General features: G+C 51.1%; 2 protein-coding genes across 2 annotated transcripts in view; both read left to right on the plus strand.

Annotated features, from left to right (window-relative positions):
- KIF17 (kinesin family member 17) overlaps positions 1-10422 on the plus strand; it is a 49222-nt gene extending 38800 nt beyond the window's left edge. Inside the window, exons 13-16 of the mRNA XM_067016078.1 lie at positions 5276-5534; positions 6660-6730; positions 8589-8706; positions 9691-10422. Coding sequence (XP_066872179.1) covers positions 5276-5534; positions 6660-6730; positions 8589-8706; positions 9691-9869 — 627 coding nt within the window. The 3' untranslated portion in view covers positions 9870-10422. The remainder of the gene's footprint in view (positions 1-5275; positions 5535-6659; positions 6731-8588; positions 8707-9690) is intronic.
- A 2224-nt stretch (positions 10423-12646) lies between these two features.
- On the plus strand, positions 12647-22027 carry DDOST (dolichyl-diphosphooligosaccharide--protein glycosyltransferase non-catalytic subunit). Its single transcript, XM_059053473.2, has 11 exons — positions 12647-12970; positions 13201-13311; positions 17913-17999; positions 18838-18941; positions 19076-19170; positions 19467-19560; positions 19821-19969; positions 20375-20522; positions 21157-21277; positions 21400-21506; positions 21597-22027. The coding sequence occupies exons 1-11, from the start codon at positions 12817-12819 to the stop codon at positions 21744-21746; spliced, it is 1320 nt and encodes a 439-aa protein (XP_058909456.1). The 5' UTR covers positions 12647-12816; the 3' UTR covers positions 21747-22027.
- The last annotated feature ends 242 nt before the right edge of the window (positions 22028-22269 follow it).

The raw sequence follows: 22269 nt of genomic DNA on the forward strand, positions 1-22269 counted from the left end.
TCTATTTATTTATTTATTTATGGCTGTGTTGGGTCTTCGTTGCTGCACGCGGGCTTTCTCTAGTTGCGGCGAGCTACTCTTTGTGGCGGTGGGCGGGCTTCTCATTGCAGTGGCTTCCCTCATTGTCTAGCACGGGTTCTAGGCGCGTGGGCTTCAGTAGTTGCAGCACGCGGGCTCAGTAGTTGTGGCTCACGGGCTCTAGAACACAGGCTCAGTAGTTGTGGCACACGAGCTTAGTTGCTCCGTGGCATGTGGGGTCTTCCCGGGCCAGGGATCGAACCCATGTCCCCTGCATTGGCAGGCGGATTCTCAACCACTGTGCCACTGGGGAAGCCCCTATAATTAAAAAATATATTTATTTATTTATTTTTGGCTGCATTGGGTCTTCATTGCTGTGCACGGGCTTTCCCTAGTTGCAGTGAGCGGGGGCTACTCTTTGTTTTGGTGTGCAGGCTCCTTATTCCGGCGTGCAGTCTCCTCACTGCAGTGGCTTCTCTTGTTCCAGAGCACGGACTCTAGGCACGCGGGCTTCAGTAGTTGCAACACACAAGCTCAGTAGTTGTGGCTTGCACTCTAGAGCGCAGGCTCAGTAGTTGTGGCGCACGGGCTTAGTTGCTCCGCGGCATGTGGGATCTTCCCAGACCAGGGCTGGAACCCGTGTCCCCTGCATTGGCAGGCAGATTCTTAACCACTGCACCACCAGGGACGTCGTCCCCTCCATTATATCTTCTAACTGGATTTTGTTTGTGAAATGAAGGCTATTGGCTGACAAAGGTATTTTAAAAAATCATTATGAAATAGAAGAGAACATTTCTCAACTCTTTCTATGGGGCCAGTAGCACCTGATACCAAAACCAGACAAAGACATAACAAGAAAACTATAACCAATATTTTAATGAATATAGATAAAAAATGCTCTACAAAATACCAGCACACCAAACCTAGCAACATATAAAAAGGATTATACACCATGCTGAAGTGGGATTTATCCCAGGAATTCAAGGTTGGTTTAGCATCCAAAAATCAATTAATGTAATATCAATAGAACAAAGGACAAAATCTACATGATCATCTTAATAGATGCAGAAAAAGCATTTAACAAAATTCAAAACCTGTCATGATAAAAACACTCAACAAACTAGGAATGGAAGGTAACCTCTTCAGCCTGATAAAGGGCATGAAAAACTCGCAGCTAACATCATACTCAGTGGTGAAAGACAGAATGCTTTTCCCTTAAGATCAGAAACAGGAAAAGGGTACTTGCTCTTACAACTTCTGTTCAACATTGGACTGGTGGTTCTAGCAAGGGCAGTTAAGCAAGAAAGTGAAATGAAAGGCATCTAGATTGGCAAAGAATAAGTAAAACTATCTCTAGTTGCAGGTGACATGATCTTTATATATAGAAAATCTTAAGGAATCCACTAAAAAATCTACTGGAATCAATGAACAAGTTCAGCAGGATGCAAGATCAATAAGGAAAAAGCAGTTTAAAAAAAAAACTATTTAAAAAAAATACAAAAAAGTATTTCTGTACACTTGCAACGAATAACCTGCAAATAGGTTTAAGAAAACAATTTCATTTACAATACATCAAAAAGAATAAAATACTTAGGAAAAAGTTTTTTGTTTTTTTTAAAAATAAATTTATTTATTTTATTTATTTATTTTTGGCTGCGTTGGGTCTTCGTTGCTGCGCGTGGGCTTTCTCTAGTTGTGGAGAGGGGGGGCTGCTCTTTGTTGCGGTGCACAGGCTTCTCATTGCGGTGGCTTCTCTTGTTGCAGAGCACGGACTCTAGGTACACGGGCTTCAGTAGTTGTGGCTCACAGGCTCTAGAGCGCAGCCTCAGTAGTTGTGGTGCACAGGCTTAGTTGCTCCGCAGCATGTGGGATATTCCTGGACCAGGGCTCGAACCCATGTCCCCTGCATTGGCAGGCAGATTCTTAACCACTGCACCACCAGGGAAGCCCAGAAAAAGTTTTACAAAAGAAGTACAAAACTTATATTCCAAAAACTATAAAACATTGTTGAGAGAAATTAAGAATACCTAAATAGAAACTTCACTGGCGGTCCAGTGGTTAAGACTCTGCACCTCCACTGCAAGGGGCATGGGTTCCATCCCTGGTCAGGGAACTAAGATACCCTGTATGCTGTGCAGCATGACCAAGAAAAAAGAGAGAGAGAGAAAAGGATACCTAAATAAATGGAAAGATATACCATGTTCATAGATTGGAAGACTTAATTTTGACAAGATGGCAATACTTCTCAAATTGATCTGCAGATTTCAAAGCAATCACTCTCAAAGAACCAGCTGGCTTCTTTGAAGAAACTGACAAGCTGATCTTAAAGTTCATATGGAGATTCAAGGGAATAGCCAAAATAATCTTGAAAAGAACAAAGTTGGAGGCCTCATACTTCCTGATTCAAAATTTACTACGAAGTTACAGTAATCAAGGCTAAGTAGTACTGGTGTAAATACAGACATATAGAATCAGTGGAATGGAACTGGGGGGTCTAGAAATAAACCCTCACATTTACAGTTAGTTGATTTTCAACAAGGGTGCCAAGATGATTCAATGGAGAATGGACAGTCTTTTCAACAAATGATGCTGGAACAAATAGATACCCACATGCCAAAGAAAGATGCTGGACTCCAACCTCATGTAGTATACAAAAATTAACTCAAAATGAGTCAAAAACCTAAATAGAAGAGCTAAAACTATAAAACTCTTAGAAGAAAATGCAGGTTTAAATCTTTATTACCTTTAATTAGGTAATGCTTTCTTAGGTATGATACCAAAAGCACAAACAACAAAGGAATAAAAGATAAATTGGACTTAATCAAAATTAAACTTTTGTAGGAATTCCCTGGCGGTCCAGTGGTTAGGACCCCACACTTTCACTGCTGAGGGCCCAGGTTCAATCCATGGTCAGGGAACTAAGATCCCACAAGCCGCAGGGTACAGCCAAAACACAACAAAGCAAAACCAAAAAAGAACCAGCAGGTATTTTTAAAAAATTAAACTTTTCTGCTTCAAGAAACACTATCAAAAAAGAGAAAAGACATCTCACAGAATGAAAGAATATATTTTCAGATCATATAGTATGATAAGATGCTTGCATCTAGAAAATATTTTAAAAACTTACAACTCAAGAATAAAAAGACCACCCAATTTTAAAATGGGCAAAGGATCTGAACAGACATTTCTCCAAAGAAGATATACAAATGGCCAATAAACACATGAAAAGATGTTCAACATCATTAGCCATTAGGGAAATGCAGCTCAAAATCACAGTGAGATACCATCTCATACCCACTGGGATGATTGTAGTAAAAAAGACATACAATAACAAATGTTGGCGAGGATGTGGAGAAATTGGAAGCCTCATATACTGCTTGTGGGTATGTGGAGCCCTCATATACTGCTTTGAAAAATAGTCTGGAAGTTCCTCAATTGCTTAAACATAGTGTTACCATATGACCCAGCAGTTACACTCAAGAACAACAAAAATGCATCCACATAAAAAATTGTACACTGATGTTCATAGTCGCATTATTTATTGTAGCTGCAAATGAAAACAATCATGAATGAAAAAATAATGTGATATATGCACACAATGGAATATTATTTGGCAGGAAAAGGAATGAAGTGTTGACATGTTCTACAACATGGATGAACCTTGAAAACTCTATGTTCATTGAAAGAAGCCAGATACAAAAGACCACATGTTGTATGATTACATTTATTTGAAATGGCCAGAATGAGCATATCTATAGAGACAGAAAGTAGACTGGTGGTGATGATTGTACAACTCTGAATATGCTAAAAGCCACTGAATTGTATACTTTATTTTTTATTTTATTTTATTTTTTGGCTGTGCTGCACGGCTTGTGGGATTTTAGTTCCCTGCTAAAGGATTGAACCCAGGCCCTTGGCAGTGAGAGTGTGGAGTCCTAACCACTGGACCACCAAAGAATTCCCAAATTGTACACTTTAAATGGGTGAATTGTATGACGTGAACTATATCTCAATAAAGCTGTTATAAAAATCATTGTGAATGATTACAAATGGACAAAAATATATTAAGATTGTTACCATGAATGCCATGTACCTACTATCTAGCTACATTCATGGAGCATAATTAACTTAGTTGAAGGCCCTGTGTGCCCACCCCTCCGGGATGGCTCCCCGCCCACCTGTGTCCTACCAGGCATCCTGTGTTCTCAGTTGGTTACATGTGACTATCATTCCCATGAATTTAGTTTTAAATTTTTTAAAAAATTTATTTTATTTTATTTATTTATTTTTGTCTGCATTGGGTCTTCGTTGCTGCGCTTGGGCTTTCTCTAGTTGCGGTGCACAGGCTTCTCATTGCGGTGGCTTCGCTTGTTGCGGAGCACGGGCTCTAGGCGTGTGAGCTTCAGTAGTTGTGGTGCACAGGCTCGGTAGTTGTGGCGCACGGGCTTAGTTGCTCCGTGGCACGTGGGATCTTCCCGGACCAGGGCTCGAACCCATGTCCCCTGCATTGGCAGGCGGATTCTTAACCATTGTGCCACCAGGAAAGCCCTCCCATGAATTTAAAACAGTCTTCCTTACTAATCAAACTGTCCCTGCTCCTTGAGGAAACAGATTGCGCCAAGGTGTCTTGGGGTTCAGGAAGGGCCTGGTTGGAGTTGGGAGTCCCCATGCTTAGGAGGCTATGGAGGGCCAGTCTGGCAGACCTGGGCAGGAGATCAAAAAAACCTGGAACTCATGGTTAAATCAAGGTGGGTCTGATTCTTAAGTCTGGTGTTTGTCACATCATAACAGGATTGTGGCAGTGGGAGAGCAAGGACTGTTGAGTCTGAGAATTTATGCCTATTGCTTCTTTTAGAAAAAGAGTTTGTACAGTTCTCTGAGATCTTGTAGGACTGTGGTGACTACAGTCTTATGTGTGAGCCTTCTAAAAGGCTCCTGGATAAAATGTATGAGTGTGGGATAGAGACTGAGGGCTGGCAGTGAGGGTTGATGATCAGCCTTTCTTCCTGCTTTCTGCAGGGCTGTGGACCCTGTAGGTGCTCATTTAAACACTGAGTGGAGAGGGGGGAGGGAAGGTGAATGAAGCAATGGAAGGATGACAGGACAGATGGTGGAGATTAGAATGGACGGGTGAGAGGATCAGTGAGCAGAGGAGGAGTGGCTGGCCGGAGGGGCAGGGAGCGGATGCGGAGGTCAGATGGATGGTGAAATGTGCCGATGTCTTTCCTGCTCACTGCTTGTCATCCTTTGTTTTTAGCTTCGGGCGGCAGAGGTGGAGATCAAAGATCTGCAGTCAGAGTTTGAGCTAGAGAAGATCGATTACTTGGCCACCATCCGTCGGCAGGAACGTGACTTTATGCTCTTGCAGCAGCTCTTGGAGCAGGTGCAGCCCCTGATTCGCCGGGACTGTAACTATAGCAACCTGGAGAAGATAAGGCGCGAGTCCTGCTGGGATGAGGATAATGGCTTCTGGAAGATCCCGCAGCCCAGCATCATAAAAACCAGCCTCCCAGTAGGTCAGGAACTTTGCTGCGCTGCCCCCCAGCAGTTGTCCCCACCCTTCTCCACAGTTTGCCCTCCTGCAGGCTGACAGGTGGCCATGCACCTCTCCCTGCTGGCTGTGGGTACAGCAGACATGTGACTCTGGGTACCCAAAATGTTGGGGACCTAAGAGTCAGACAGATGTGGGTTGGAATTCTGGCTCCACCATTCCCTGTGTGACCTTCTGGGGACTCAGTGCCCTCCTCTGTGAAATAGGGATTAATAACAGCACTTTCCTTAAAGATTGCTGGGTGGCTTAAAATGTGTTAGTACATGCAAAACCCTTAGAGCCATGCCTGGCGCATTTTAAATGTGTGGTACTTGTTCTTATCATGATCACCATTGTCATTATTTCATCCTACAATAACCCTGTGAAGGACAAAGTTTTTTTACACCTGTTTTACATGTGAGGAATCTCAGAGAATGTAAGTGACTTATCCAAAATCACAGTCATAGCGGTGAGTTGTAGGCCAGGGACAGAAACTAGCTGTTCAGAGTTTCAGGCCTGGTTCACCTTCTGCTTTTGCCACGGACCTCCTGTGTGACCTTATGCTTGTTACTGTCCCTCTCTGGGCTTTGTTCCCCTGATCTTCACAAAGAAGGGGTTGGAAAAGATGATCTTGAAGGCTCCCCCACCTCCAGTGACTCAGAGTAGGGTCAGACTTGCGGTGGAGCCTCTCCAGCCACGTTCTGGCTCTGCCCATTCAGGGAGCAAGCAGGCTCCTACATCCCCCGGGGCCCACACCGGTCCTCACCTGGTCAGAGGGTATCCATCCAGGTCCTGCATCTCTGGCGATCACGGATGGCACTGGCACCATCCCTACTGGAACTCCAGCCACCCCATTTCCCATAGTCTGCAGGCAGGGTGGCCTTTCTCCCTGCACCCACCTGCTCTCTAGCCTGGAGGCAGGGGAGTGGCTTCTTTGGTATGAGCCCTCCTGTTGTCTGTTTCCCAAAGCCATCCCCTTGCTTGGGCTGGGAAGTGTCCTCCCCTGGCTCCAAGCCTGAGCCAGGCCTGAGCGCCCAACCCCCCACCCCCACCCCCATCCCTCTGGCCCTCATTCCAGGCAGCAGTGACCTCAGCTTCTGTTTTCTCATAGCAGTTTCAACAGGGTTACAGAACAAATCAGCCCGCAAAACCTCCACAGCGGACGACGGTGAACCAGGCACGGTAAGGTCTCTGGGAGAGCGAGGGGAGAGCTGGCAGTGGGCAGGCTTGGCCCCCAAGGTGCAGTGGGTCAGCGCTGCTGTAGAAACTGGACTCTGTTTCTGTCCACCTCATGATTAAAGTGGGGGGCTGAGCCAGTACCCTTTCTGTGTAATTCTTTGCACCCAGACCCTCCACCCCCTCTGGCCCTCATTCAAAAGCCCTTTATGTGCATAGAGACCAGAGGAAAAGCAGGGGTTCAAGGCAGCCCACCCTGCTGGTGAAGGACGGCAGCTTCAGCTTCAATCCCAGGGGCCAAGGAGTTCATTCTGGTTCCTTTGGTCCCAGCTGGTACCCTTGGACTGAAAGCATCCTCAGAGTTTCCAGAAACAGTCATTGGGATTCTAAAGTCACTTTATTTCATATCTCCCTTATTTTGTATTACAACAAATATATATCCTTAAAGCAGAGGTCAGCAAACTTTTCTCTAAAGGACCAAACAGTAAATATTTTAGGGTCTGGGGGCCATATGGTCTCTGACACAACTACTCAACTCTGCCATGATAGCACAAAACCAGCCATACGCAATATGTAAACAAATGAGCACAGCTGCGTTCCAATAAACTTTACAAGAACAGCCTGTGGGCCAGATTTGGCCCATAGGCTGTAATTTGCTGATCCCTGCCTTAAACCATTACAGATATTTTGGAAAACCTACACAGAAAATATGTTTGCAGTCATGATAAGGCCACTCATAGGTTAATGAATTCCAGCTAAGCATCTCCGCCTGAGCAACTCAGGCTGGTTAAAGCTCTGATTGGCTGCTTTTGATGCCTTAACTTTGTAAAAAAAAAAAAAAAAAGTGTCAAGTTGTTCCTGAAACAACCATTCTTAACCTGGGACCACAAATGGGTTATATTAGAATGCTTTTAGTTCCAGTAAGCAAACTAGGGAATTTATTGGTTCATGTTAAGTGTACCAGTTTCAGGCATGGCTGGATCAAGGGGCTCAACCAGTCCTGGTTCTGTGTGTTTCTTGACCTTTTGGTTCTGCTTCACTTGGAATCCTAGGTTTGGACTCAGGCAGGCTTTCTCCATGTGGCAGGAAAGATGGCTGCTAGCAATTGGTGATCCAATAGGAAGAGAGACTTGGTCTTTTAGAGCATCCTTAAACCAATGCTTGTGGCAAGATTCTGATTGGCTCTGCCTGGGTCATGGGCCTACTCTTGGACCAATGACTATATCCAGAAGATGTAGTTCTGTGATTGGCCCTGTCTGGATCATATGTCCAGCTGTGTAGCAAGGGGATGGGCGGGTGGGAGTGGTGATATTAGGGTGCTATGAATGATCACCCCACCAGGACCATGTCAAGTGGGAGAAGGGTAGTTCCCTGAAGGAAGAGATTCATGCTGAAGAAAAGAAATCCACTATAGCAGTGAAAAATATTAGTCCTTGGTGATAAAAATGTTGGGACTCCAGTTCTCATGATCATAAGTGAGCTCATGAGCTGAGTACTGTATTACCTATTCTATGAATATATTGTGATGGGTTTAAGGGTGTGTAGTATCGTCCTTGCCCAGATGGACCTTGTTTTGAGCTTTGCAGGAGGAACAAGGCACTTCACGTCCCAAGGAAGATGGGGGTGGAGGGTGGGGAGGAGCATGTGTAGGCTTGGCTGGTGACTGTGACCCTTTGCCCTGAGCTGCCGAGATCCCACTGCAAGTGTCTGGGGTCTGAAGTGTAGGGCCCACCAACGTGGGCAGTGAGGTTCAGGGCAGCCCTGCCACCCAGGCTGGCAGAGCCTGCTGAACCCTGGGTAAGGGCCCAGATAAGAACTGCACAAACAAGGGGTCTTAGCCTGTGAGGATCTGGCGTCTCAGCAGGAAGAAGACCGCTACAGGCTGATGCTCAGTCGGAGAGACAGTGAAAACACTGCCAGTAACTACTTCCGGCCCAAGCGGGCCAGCCAGGGCCGCAGCACGGGTCCCATGAAGAGCCTCCGTGAGTACCCTGACCACCTCCTGTCCTCCTGTCCTCCAGGCCCTCCCTGAGAGCTCTGGAGGATCTGGGGTCACGCAGGCCTGGGTCAGAAACCCCTTTCCCGCTCGGAGCCTCAGTTTCCTCAGCTGTAAACTGAGGGGGATATGCCTTCTCCTCCGGATCAGGTGAGATGAGGTGGGAAGTGCTCGGTACACAGCCTCCCTTTTTCTCCCCGGCTCCGTCGCCCGGTGGGGAGGTGCCGAGTTGGATCCTCTGTCTCCCCGACATGCAGAAGGTCCTCAGCACACAGCCCGGGCCCCGGCCTGGAGGTGTCTGGGACTTGGCCAGTTGCTCACCAGCTTCCTCAGAGGCCAGTAAGGTGACTTTCTCCCTCTGAGACAAGCCGGGGCAAACAGGACCACAAAAGCAAAACACACTTTTACAAGCAAGAATCGAAAGTCACTTTGTTCCTCTGCTTTTAAAACTAAAATCAAAGACCACAGAGCTTCCAATAAAATACCAGTAAAAAAGCGAATCTCAGTTCTACACGGAGGTTATTTGAGAGACAGAATGGGTGGCATTGAGGAATAAGGAGGGAAAAGCTGGACAGGGAAGAAGCTGACATCAGTTGAGCAGCCGGCATCATGCCCATGTTGCAGATGAGGAAACTGAGGCTCAGAGACAAGTGGCTCCCTAAGGTTATACTTCCGGGAAGTGGTGGAGCAGGGATTTGAACCAGGCTTGTGTGGCTTGACAGTCCAGGCTGCCTCAGCCTGAGGCTTTAAAACTCCATGCTCTCAGCCCAGACCCTTTGGATGCAGATGTAGTGCTGGGTCCAAGGCCTCAATCAGAGCAGCTTCTCAGAGCTTGGGGTCCCAGCTGCGGGACCAGGGCCTCTGGCTGGGTGGGGGGTGGACGAGACTTTGCAACCCACACACACGGAGTCTCTTCTCTCCATCCTCTGCGCTCCTGGCTTACCAGCGCTTCTGCCCTGCTTCTCCACAGCACATCACAGCTCGCCGCCAGGCCTCAGCTCCCCACTTGGCAACAGCTCTGCCATCCCACCTACCCAGGACCCTGAAATGCCCCAGCCTCGGCCCTTCCGCCTTGAGTCCCTTAACATCCCCTTCACCAAGGCCAAGCGTAAGAAAAGCAAACGCAGCTTTGGCGGTGAGCCTCTGTGAACACATTGCCTGCTGCTGCCCTGCCTTTGGACTCCGTGAGACTGCCAGGCCCCTCCGGGGCAGACCTCTCTTCCCACCTGCCCCCCACAGTACTGGGGGCCCCCGAGGGGGCCCTGGCCCTGGGAAAGCACAGTCCCCTCCCTGCTACCCAGAAAGCCCACTCTGCCTGGGGCATGGGCTCCTCGGAGGCTGGACCATCCTTGGAGAGACCTGCTCCGGCTCTCCACGCCATGTCGGGGTTTTCATCTGCCTGCCGCTGTGCCAAGTGTTGTCCTGTGCCTCCGTGGGCTCAGAAACCTCAGCTCTGCCTCAAGGCCTTCACTCGCAGCCCGAAAGAGTGGGGCAGTGACTTCCACGTGGGTCAAGCTCTATGTCTTGGCGATCGAAAATTGTGCCTCCATCTAGTAGGCCCCGCTTGGTGAGGAAGCCCCGTGGGACGGGCACAGGAGTCCTGGAGCAGCTGTTCCCGCGCTGCCTACTCCCAGCTGGTCTGCGGCCCAGAGGAGGCCACTCCACATTAAGCTGCCCTAATAAACTGCCTTTAACTGATGAACTGCCCTTCTCTGATCCTCTGACAGCATCACTGGGGCCCCTCCCTGCCACTGCCTGGCCTTCATGGGGAAGCTCTTTCTGGAGCAGGGATTCTTAACTGCCTGTAGGCTCCAGGGTCTCTGCAATCCCCTGTAATTGTGAGTATAAGTGCATTATTCTGGGGAGAGCATGTGAATGTGAACTGTCCTTAGATTCTTGAAGGATCTGTGACCCAGGAAAGCAGAGTCCTTGTTTTGGAAAACAGAGGCCACATCTTGCTGAGGCCCAGAGAAGACCCAGGTCTTGATGGCCGTCAGGGGCTGTGCTGGAACTGCATGTGCTAACACGGCCAGAAATGAATCCAGGCCACCCCACCTGCCTAAGACAGACCCATCCCCTTGCCCATTGTATCCCAGGCCTGCCCTGTGGGAGGGGCCCACAATCTGAGGGAGGGGTTTTGGCCTTTGGTGCTATCCTAAGCCTCATTTCACACTGAGCCTCATCTGTGAAATGGGGATACCAACCTCATAGGGTTATCGTGAAGGTTAAATGAGATAGTGTGTAAAGTTCCCGGTGCATAGCAGGTGCTCCGTGTTAGTCCCCCTAAATCCTCCCCCTCCATATTTTGTATTAATTACTGTGATACCTGCCACAAGCCACATGTCTGGGCCAAGGAGTTCACGCTCTGGAGAAGCTAGGGTGGAAGGTGATTAGGAAACTTCGGAGATCAGTCTAAGGGAAGTCAGGCGGCAGTGCATACTTTGAGCAAGAGGATGTAAGATCAGGTCTTTATGGGGAACAAAGTGCCCTTGTGAAGGGAGCAGCAGTGGGTAGGTCTACCATAAAGGATGGAGAAGATCCTGGGGCTTAAGATGGGAGTGTGGGAAGAGGGTTCCTGGTGGAGGGGGCTGCATGAACAAAAGGCAGGAGGTGGGGAAGCTCAGGGTATGTTAAAGGTGGGAGGAGAACTGTTGCATGGAAGTCCTGAGCAGGGATGGAGAAGCTGATGAGGCTGCCAAGATGAGTTTATAGGTGGAGACCTGAGTAAATAGCCTTTGGGTGCCCCTGAGCTGTGCAGACTGCTCAGCAACGGGCCAGCACCATCAGGTCTGAGCTTGAGGTAGATTGACGTGGCATTGTGTGCAGAAGGGCAGGAGGGCTGGGCTGCGGGGCAGGAGCTAGGGGTGAGAGGCTTAACTTTCGTGCAGCCCTAACCTTCCATGCAGGTGATGGAGGTAGCATCCGTTAAGGAGATGCACAGAGCGAAACTTTGACTTTTGACCCCGCATTCTTGGCTTGGTGGACAAGTATAAGAGGTCAGAAAAGAACGGCTACCTTCTCTCTCCAGTTACCTTCACCATTTGCCCTGGGATTGTGTTTGGGACCCAGAAAATAGCTGAAGTCTTGGAGATGCTTGTGGTAGCTTTTACTTAGTGCCATGGTGGGATTGAGGCAGGTCTGAGGTGAGCGGGTTGCCCCTGTGTCAGTTTAGAAGGGGTGGGGGCTAGCAGTACTGAGTGGAGGCTCAGCCTGGCTCTGCACGAAGTGCTTCAAAACCCGCCCTAGTCCTCCCACGAGCCAAGGCTGTTCCAAAGGCACACAGGTAAGTAGGAGAGCTGGGCCTCGCCAGTGTCTATTGCCAGCCTAGGACAGTGGCCTGGAGACCAGGGAAATGCCCAGGTAACAGGGCTCGTGAGAGACGAGGCTTGGAAATGAACTCAGCTAGAGCTTTTGATTGGTAGGCCAGTCCGCCGCCCATCCACACTGCCTCCAGTGTGGTCCACCACCAGGCGGGGGAGGACAGGACCGCGCCAAGGCCCTGGACCCCTGAGCAGCAGGACAAATTCTCCACCCCCTCCGCGGTCCCTGATCTTTTTCCAACCACTTTCTCCCTGGAGACAGTGGGGGTGGGGCCTTGTTCCTAGTCGAATCTGTCCCAGGCCAGTGAAGACCGAGGAGGTGGCCCGAGTTGACGCCGCCACTGCCCCAGACCCTGTCCTGAACGCGATGGCCCAGTCCAGGACCAAGCGGGATCCACCCATCAGTCCCAAGCTCCGGCGGGAAGCAGGTTCTGGGCTCCGGGCGGAAGCCCGGGATGGGCGGAACCAAAGGGCTATTAACTCTGTTGATTGGCCGCGGCAGCAGAGCTGTCTCTCTAGGATTGAGCCTTTTCCTTTCGAGAGGCGGAGCCTGGCGCCCCTTCCACCAATAGCAATCAGAGTATCCGCCTCCTACCGGTGCACTTCCGGCCGCGCTCCCCACTCCTCACCGCCCGAGCCGCGGCTCCGCACGCGTAGCCCCGACGTACTCGGATTACTTCCGGGTGGTACTCCACGACCGCGGGCCGCGATTGGGCGACTGTGGAAGGGGCACTTCCGGTATCCAGGTGCTTGGGTTCTTTGGCAGGAGCAGGAATATGGGGCTCGGCGCCGCGGCCCGTGCTTGGTCCCTCTTGTGGCTGCTGCCGCCCTTGCTTGGCCTGGTGGGCGCCGGCGGTCCCCGCACCTTGGTGCTGCTGGACAACCTCAACCTGCGGGAGACGCATTCGCTTTTCTTCCGGAGCCTGAAGGGTGAGACTGGGGTCGGAGGGGGCGGCAGGTGAAAGTCTGGGGTTGGAAAGGTCCCCAAGCCCGAGGACACTGGCCGCCCTCCCTCCCACTCGTTTTCCATGAGCTGGCCGTCCAGGTCTGACCTGCCTCTAGTGGGGCGGGAGGGTGGGGGCGGAGAACGGTCATGATCTCTGCAGCGGTGGTTTCCCTTTGCGTCCCCGTCTGCCTCAGCTCGCTGTTTTCTTCTCCAGATCGGGGCTTTGTACTCACATTCAAGACCGCAGATGACCCCAGCCTGTCCCTCATTAAGTACGGGGAGTTCCTCTATGACAATCTCATCATCTTCTCTCCTTCGGTAGAAGGTAAGGGCTGCCGGTCGCTCCCAGAACTGGGATTCGAGGCTCAGGACTGATTTATCCCTTTCTTCAGGATCTTGGGCATGTTCTGGGATGGGGTGAGTCGCCAGCCCTGGGCGCTGCTGCCAACAGAGAAGAGGAAAACGTTAACTTCTAACCTGGGCTTAGGAGAGGACATCTCCTTTCCAAAAGACACAGCTGATTGTGGGATCCAGTGTTGTTGCAGACCATAGAACTCCGGGCTCGGGATTCCCTGGCGGTCTGGTGGTGAGGACTCTGTGCACTTTCACGGCCGAGGGTGTGGGTTCAATCCCTGGTCGGGGAACTAAGATCCCACAAGAGCCCCGGCGAGGCCAGAAAAACAAAAACAAAAAAACCTCCTTCTAAAAAAAAAAAAAAAAACCTCCTTCTGCTAGTTAGGGAAGGGAGTTTTCTCTGTTAAAGGGCCAGATAAGATGGACACTCCCCCCCACCCCCCATTGGGTTTGCCTGTGTGGAAAGAGGAAATGGCGTGCTATAAATATGGTTTGCTGTTAAGGGGCACTGATGGTAGTTGATCCTAAGAATTCAGATGGAGTCATAGTTAGGCTGAAAAGAACCTTTAGCGATTACCTAGTCTTACCCCCTGTTTGAGGCTGCGTGGATACGTCCAGGGCTTAGCAGAAGGCTGGGTGCTGAACAGAATGAACATCTTCACTAGGTTTTACAATTGACATTCCTGTGACAGAGCTTACTACCCACTCCACCAGCGGACAACTCTGTTAAGAAGTTCTTATATTAAACTGGAATTTGTCTCCCACTTCCTGCTTTGTTTATTTGGGGGCAGGGAGAGAAAGGGTTTCTGATACTCCCCGGGGCCTTAGAGGATAGGTCTAGTGCTTATTTTGCTTACAGACAGAGCCTTCACATAGTCAGGGCCCATTCAGTTGTTTCTGCTCCAGACGAAGTCCCCCAGTCCCCTGGGCTGTTCTCCTCTTGTCGTGCTTTGTCAGCATCCCAGTCGTTCTCCTTTTTTTTTCTTTTTTTTTTTTTGCGGTACGCGGGCCTCTCACTGTTGTGGCCTCTCCCGTTGCGGAGCACAGGCTCCGGACGCGCAGGCTCAGCGGCCATGGCTCACGGGCCCAGCCGCTCCACGGCATGTGGGATCTTCCCGGACCGGGGCACGAACCCGCATCCCCAGCATCGGCAGGCGGACTCTCAACCACTGCGCCACCAGGGAAGTCCCATTCTCTTCTTGAGTGGCTTCAGTTTATCTTTTTCTCAGGGGGCACGGGTTGCCCCTGTCTGGGGTAAGACAGTACTGCCATCTCTTCCTTCAGTTGATGAAGCTTAGGAAGGCTTTCACTTCACCGGCATCGACTTTATTCTCTGTGGTTTGTGTGAGATGGGGTTTTGCCAAATCCCTGACGTATTTTCCCCAAGTTTCCTTTATTATCGAGCTGCCCCCACGTTCCCTGCAGCATGTGCCTTTGGAATTGGCTTTTTGGAGGCAAGTGTAGTTGTACCAGTTAAGATCTTTAAGTCACTAGGCTGGCGAATGGAGCCTTTAGCAGGTTAATTGGCCTGTGCCACGTTGCTGCTGTGGTGGAACTCTGAAATTGGTACCGAAGAGTGACAGAGAGCCTGCCCTTGAGGGGTTTTTCAGTCTGTCTGTGAGGAAATAAAAATAAATAAACATAAGGACTTGAAGAGAGTTACCAAACCACGTGTCGGGATGTCCAAGATGGAGTGGCGGGACCGCCCAGGTTGTGCTAGGCAGTGTCTCTGAGAGGCAGGGAAGCCGTGGCAGGTGGCTTGGGAGGAGGCTGAGGTAGGCTGCTGTTGGTGGGAGAAATGGCAGAGCCTAAAAACTGCTTCACAGATCTCAGTCAATTCCATACTCCCTTCATGATTTTTACCATTTTCCATATCATTTGTGCTAATAAAGTTTTTCTTCAAATTGACCTGCTTAAAAAAAAACCCGCTAAAATACCAGTTTAAAAGGAAACTAGTAATGAACCCATTATCACCACTGCAAATGGAAAGCCAGTACCATCATTTGCTGTCAGTAGCGGGTACCTGTAAATAGGATGAATGCAGTGCTGTCAAGTTCTAGCTGATTCTCAGTCTGCTGAAGGCTTTGGGCCTGAGGCGTCCTCTTAGAAGAGGAGGTGAGCTAGTTTAGAGAAGCGTTAAGACCAGTATCGGACTGTGACCATTCTCTTTGATCGAGAAGGCTGGAAAAACAATTGGAAGGGGAACGACGTCTCTGAGACGCAGTGCTAGTTGAAGCCCTGCCCCCCATCTGTTGTCACCCTGTCTGCCCTGCAGGGTGGGGAACGCTGTCGTAGGAAACCCTCCTGGGCTCCCGGGGAGGAGGCTACCATGCTGGGGGCTGGGTTCAGGGTAAGAGTTTGGCCCCCCACTCCGAGGGCCCTCCTGTGCTACCACCGTGGTCCCCTTAGGTGTGAGGACGCCAGCCTGGTTTCCGTCTCCATGTATCCGTGGGTTCCTTGCCCTCTCTGGGATCCAGAAGCTCCCAAGGCACATGCAGTAACGGCTACAGGAGAAGGATCCTTCGCACATCCTCTGCACCCAGGAAACACTGGGTTCTTGTTTTACAGATGGGGAAACGGGCTCAGAAAGGTGAAGGGATTGCCTGGATCGAAGCCCGGGAATCTCAGTTTCATAGCCTGTGTTACTATGCTAGAGTTTCAACGGCAACACTCTTGACGTTTGGGGCTGGACAGTTCTGTGTTGTGGGCGCTGTCCTGGGCCCCTACACAGCAGATGACAGTAGCCTCCTTCCCCCTCCTGACGGGAAACGTCTCTAGGCATTGCCCTGAGCAGCACAGTCGCCTTGCTTGGCAACCACTGTGCTGTACCACGAAGCTGTCTTTGTGTTGTCTGAGGATCTGCCTGGCCTCTCTGGAGGAGGGTGGATGGATGGCTTAGCGTGCTGTGAGGGGTTGAGTCCACACACACAAGAGGTTCCGTCTATGCCTGATGGAAAGGCACGACACTTTTAGTTTTTTCTCCTGAAAATTACCCCTCAGAAAAGAGGGCCGTTCTCCTATTCAGATCTTCACAAAGCTATATTGTGGACTCATTCCTAACTGCCCGGTGGACAGACTTCTGTGTCCAGTCCCAGTAAATGGTACATGCAACCTTCCAGTTGCTCAGGCCAGAAATCTTGGGGGATTGTCCTTAGTGCCTCTCTCCCTCTCACACCCCACATCAGGCCTGGCCTTCAGAATGCAGGTGTAGGCCCGTCCCTCCTCCCCATTTCCCCTCCCCACCTCCCCTCCACCCCTGTGGTCCAGTCACCACCCTTCACCGCCTGGGTGATCGCAGCGGCCTCCTAACCCATGACTCTGCTTCCACCCTCACCCCCTGTACCCGACTCCCCATCCAGCTGCCAGAACCATCCTTTAAAGACATAAACAGATCAGGTTGGTCTCCTGCTCACAGCCCTCCGGTGGCTTCTCTGCACGGCCATTGTCGTCACGGGGCCTACGGAGCCTGCAGGAACCGGCCTGCTCTGCTGCTTCTCGCTGCTTTGCTCTCTCCAGTGGAGCCACGCCGGGCTCCTCGCTGGTGACCTGCTCCCCGCCTCGGGGACTTGCCCCTGTCCTTCTCAATGCCTGGGATGCTCACGCCCCCACCTGCCCAGCTCACTCTCGCACCTGCTCAAAGGCACTGTGCTCTCCCAAGGGCTTCCCTGATCAGCGTGCACGTATTACAGCCCCTCTCCCCGCTTTATTTTTCTTCTCAGCACACAGGAAATCATTTTCACGTAATGAATAAGTGAATTACTAAGCACTCCCGCCATTACTTTATGTCGACCGTCAGGGCGCACTTCGGGGAAGACTCAGGAGCCTGCAGTAGCCCCACTCAGTGCTAGTTCTGGATGCTGGCGGCTGTCCCAGCTGATTGACCAAAAAAGGGAAGCTCTCACAATTACAGGTGCTGGAAATTAATGCACCTTTTTGGTGATCACTTTAAAGCAGTATGTGAAGTGGCCCTGTTATGGCTGTCCCGGATCTAAATCTGTAGGATTAATAGGGAAAAAAACCTCTCACGCCAGGCAAAGGAGTCCTAGTGTCAAGTGACAGCATCATCCTCAAATTCAAAAGGGCTGTTTCTCAGATGGCTTAGATGGAAGTGAAGTTGATGGGCCCTGGAAAACTGTGTTAGGTGATCCCAGGAGTGGCTCAAGTGAAGACAAAGATACTGGTGTGAAAGGTGCAGGTGACAAGTTTGAATGAAGTTGTTTCATGAAATTTGAGTGGGAAAATGCGACATTTCTAGATGAATAGTTTATGTGTGACTTGAAATATGTATGACTAACTTGACAGCTAGAATCGGTATGTGTTTGATGATTTCATTCGTACTTCTAAAGGTTTATGAATTTGAGCCATTATTTTTGGCTCTTCACACTGGGGAAGCCGGGAGCATTAATTGCCCTGTGTCGGGGCATGCATGGTAAAGGTCCCTCTCGTTTTGGGCCTCCAGAGAGTGCTGTCCTGTGACTGATTGCGGCTGGTCTGCGGGCCACCTCCCCCCCACAAATGTCAGAGGAGCAGTCAGAGGAACCTTCTGGGTCACAAGTCTGGTGATTCTTTCAGATTTTGGGGGAAATATCAACGTGGAGACCATCAGTACCTTTATCGACGGTGGAGGCCGTGTCCTGGTAGCTGCCAGCTCAGACATTGGTAAGTCTGACGTTTTCCACCATTTCTCCAGGGAGCTTAGAGAGCTTTACACATGGAAGCTGCCAAATTGGCACTCACGGAGGGGGGCCTCAGCCAGGGAGGGAGTGAGGGAACTCCAGTGCCATTTGGTCCCTCCTGTGCTTTCCTGTTACCGGAGCCCATGAGATGAGAAGTGGGTCCTTTTAAGGACTGGGGTCCCTGTTTGTTTTTCCCTTCTTCTGTTTTTGTCTTTTTCCTTTGTTTCTTTCGTGTTGTTCTGGTGGCTCTTCTCTTTCGAAAAGAAGGCAAGAAGGGAGGTTTGGCAGATTATTTTTGCGTTTCTTACATCGGACATTTTCAAAGATACGTAGAAGCAGGGGGAGTTCCAGTGTTCCGAATCCCATGTACTTATCACCCAGCTGCACCAGTGAACACCACGGACCAGTCTTGTTTCATTTTTTCCAGTGTCGATAGGTGTTTAAAACCATATTGGGTGGGGTTCTTGGTGGGGCGATGATGAGGAAGAGAGAAACCTCGTAAGCCCAGGCTCATCCAGGTCAAGTTCGCCCGCGGCAGTCACTTTGCTTCCAAGGAGGTTTTTGCGCAGAACCAAGGTCACTGTGCTTGCGGAGGGAGAGGACCAGGCGGTGGCGCTTGTCAGTTCAGGGTCCGACTCCCGCAGGCAGAACAACGTGCTGTTGCCCAGGGGTCCAGTGGGCGCTGCGCCTGGCCTGCTGAAGCTGCAGGGCCCCGGGGCTGATTGGTAGAGAGCAGCTCGTGGGACGCTAGGACGAGGTGCACTGCTTAGCCCAGGGCCCGCCTTAGGGTCAGTCAGGCATCTCTCGGGTCTGTGCTGCAGGTGACCCTCTTCGAGAGCTGGGCAGTGAGTGTGGGATCGAATTTGACGAGGAGAAAACAGCTGTCATCGACCATCACAACTATGACATCTCAGACCTTGGCCAGGTAATCAGGACTGTCACCTTCCAGGTTTCAGGCCCTAACAGCAAAGTTCAGCCTAGAAACCGGGAGGGGGTCCGGAGAGGCCCCGTGGCTTTGGGGGTGCCATTTCCTGACCCCGTCTTCCCTCTGCCCCGCAGCATACGCTCGTCGTGGCCGACACAGAGAACCTGCTCAAGGCCCCGACCATCGTGGGGAAGTCGTCTCTGAATCCCATCCTCTTTCGAGGGGTCGGGTGAGTGAACAGCGAGAGGCCTGCAGAAACCCGGGGGGAAGAAGGGGTCGCTTTCTTTTGTCAGGAAACCAGCCCAAACTTGTGACTGTTGGGGGGCTTTCCTTCCCCCAGAGGATGTGGATGAGATTAACGTGTGACATTAAGAGTTAGACTCCATTGTTACAGCAAGAAGAGAGCTAGGTGTTTGGCTATTAGAAAGCAGGATTAATTCTTGTGAAGAAATGGCTCCTGGGGGACCCCAGGCCCTTTGGGCTCAGTTCTTGGGCTCAGGGTTGGACCAGTCTCTTCTTCTACAGGATGGTGGCCGATCCTGACAATCCTTTGGTGTTGGACATCCTGACGGGCTCTTCCACCTCCTACTCTTTCTTCCCCGATAAACCCATCACCCAGGTGAGGGGCCTTTGCAGCCTTGAGGCCTCCTGCTCCCGGGCGCAGAGCACTTTTTGTCTGAAAATGAGAAGCAAGCAGGAGAGCACCCTTCTCTGAGGCAGTGAACTGAGAAGTTGGTGGGAGGGGGACGAGGGCTGCAACAGCGGGGTAGGGGGGTGGGTCTCAGCTTCTGCCCTCAGCTGGGGCCCAGGCTGTCCCGAGGCCCCGCTGCTGGTCCCCCGCCCTGGCTCTCCTGGCTGACGGCCTCGTGTCGTTCCCAGTACCCCCATGCTGTGGGGAAGAACACCCTCCTCATCGCGGGCCTGCAGGCCAGGAACAACGCCCGGGTCGTCTTCAGCGGCTCCCTCGACTTCTTCAGCGACGCCTTCTTCAACTCGGCAGTGCAGAAGGCCGCGCCCGGCTCCCAGAGGTAGATGCAGAGTGCTTAGGGGTGTGCTCTGGGCGGTAGGTCTGCGTGGATGGGGAGGAAGGAGGCTTTTAGCTAAAAGTGTCAAAGGCTACGTATCTTCAGGTGCTTTAAAATTATTTGAAGACTTCATATTGTTGGTGTTGGCAGTCCAGACTTTTCAGGGTAGTGATGGCTTATCTGGAGATGTTTCAATAATTGTGTACTTATTGTGCAGGTGACACCCAAAGCAACACCTCACACCTATCCTTCTTTCCTGTGTTCCTGTTCACCAGCATCCCTAGATGTGTATGGCCTGTAGGCAGAAATTAGCTGTGTGTGGTTTATCTTGGTGGATGGTGATTGGTTTACCGGGCACCACTGGAAGCTGGTTCCAGCGCTCCAGCCTCTCCTGTTTCCCCTCTGCAGGTACTCCCAGACAGGCAACTATGAGCTAGCTGTGGCCCTTTCCCGCTGGGTGTTCAAGGAGGAGGGTGTCCTACGTGTGGGGCCTGTGTCCCATCACCGGGTGGGCGAGACAGCCCCACCCAACGCCTACACTGTCACTGACCTAGTGGTAAGAGCTCCTTGGAGCGGGAGGGCCCCCGGGTTTTGGCCAAGTTGATTCCGTTCAAAAGCACTTACTGAACATTTCTGTGTTGGGCCTGAGGGGCCTAAACAAGGCTGAATAAGTTCATCTTCACTGTAAGAAAGTCAGTTGAGGTGCGGAGAGCCTGCCTAGTAAACCCGTATCCTAACAGGCGGCCTTCTTTGGAGGAGGTGTGCTTTTGCTGTGTGAATGCAGAGGTGGGAGGGGCTTTGCTGACTCACTTTGCTAGGAGCGGAATTCACAAGAGAAACCACATTTGCGTCGGGTCTTGAGGATGAATCCGTCAGGGCGAGAAGTAGGGAAAGGCGAGAGCAGTGAATGTGGAAGCAGGGATGCCCAGGAGTGCCCGGTGCTTTCGGGAAGGGCCGCGTTTGGGCGGCGGTTTCCACGGGCTTGTAAAGGGCACAGGTGCGGGTCGGGGGGTGAGCCGGCTGGGTGGCGTCCTCCATCACTGTCCAGGGGCGGTGGGTGGGGCTTGCCCGGGTTTTCAGAACCCCTGGGGGTTCCTGCCAGACTCACGGTGGGGATTCGGTGCAGCTGAGGGCTGGGGGCGTCCCGCCAGTCTCCGGCCACCCCGGCTAACCGGCCTCTCTCGCCTCAGGAGTACAGCATCGTGATTGAGCAGCTCTCAGACGGCAAATGGGTCCCCTTTGATGGTGATGACATTCAGCTGGAGTTTGTCCGCATCGATCCTTTTGTGAGGACCTTCTTGAAGAGGAAAGGTGAGTGCAATTCTTGCAAGAGAAAACTCTGGGAAGCCTGTCCCTGCCTCGGGCCGGCTCTCGGGTGGCCGACAGACGCCGTGGGAAGCCCCTCCTGGTTACGTGTCTCGGCTCTTCCCCAGCTGGCAAGTACAGCGTCCAGTTCAAGTTGCCTGACGTGTACGGCGTGTTCCAGTTCAAAGTGGATTACAACCGGCTAGGCTACACGCACTTGCACTCCTCCACTCAGGTAAGCCGGCTCGCGGCCCCGTCCCCAGCCAGCGCTTGCCCCGCCTGGGCCTCTGCGTGGCCAGGGCCTGCCACCTCTGTCATGTCGCAGGTGTCGGTGCGGCCCCTGCAGCACACACAGTATGAGCGCTTCATCCCCTCGGCCTACCCCTACTACGCCAGCGCCTTCTCCATGATGGTGGGGCTCTTCATCTTCAGCGTCGTCTTCTTACACATGAAGGAGAAGGAGAAGTCTGACTGAGGGGCCGGTGCCCCGGACTCCTTACAACAGACAGGGAGGGGTTTCATAAGATTGCTTTTTCTCCCCTTTATGGTGGGTTTTTGGGGGGTTTTGTTTTTTTAAGCTACAGACAGTGGCACAGCTTACCTCAGCGGGAGATGGAACATCATTGAGTACCAAGGGATGGGGGGGTTAGGGAATAATTTCTAAGTTTTTCCACCTTGAATGCTAAGTGTGTGTTTTTCACATGTGAAGTCAACTCTCATTTCTAAAATAAAGAGAAACATCGCCCTCAAACTTCATCTGGCCCCCGTTGTGCTTTGCTGATGGTTTGGGTGCTGCTGGGAAATGACTGAATACAAAACAGTAAGTAAGTGGCCTTTTTTAGTTTTGCTGAAGACTGGAAATGACAGAGCTTCTAAACGTCAAGGGTTAAAATAAGGTTAATAAAGGCCAGTGGGGAAATCACTGAAATGGGAAATCTAGGAAGTCAACAGTGCTTGACTTTACAACAGAATTACAGAACTGCTTGGTTGAAAAGAAC

The sequence above is a fragment of the Kogia breviceps genome, chromosome 1 (assembly GCF_026419965.1).
Source record: "Kogia breviceps isolate mKogBre1 chromosome 1, mKogBre1 haplotype 1, whole genome shotgun sequence".
Lineage (NCBI taxonomy): Eukaryota > Metazoa > Chordata > Mammalia > Artiodactyla > Physeteridae > Kogia > Kogia breviceps.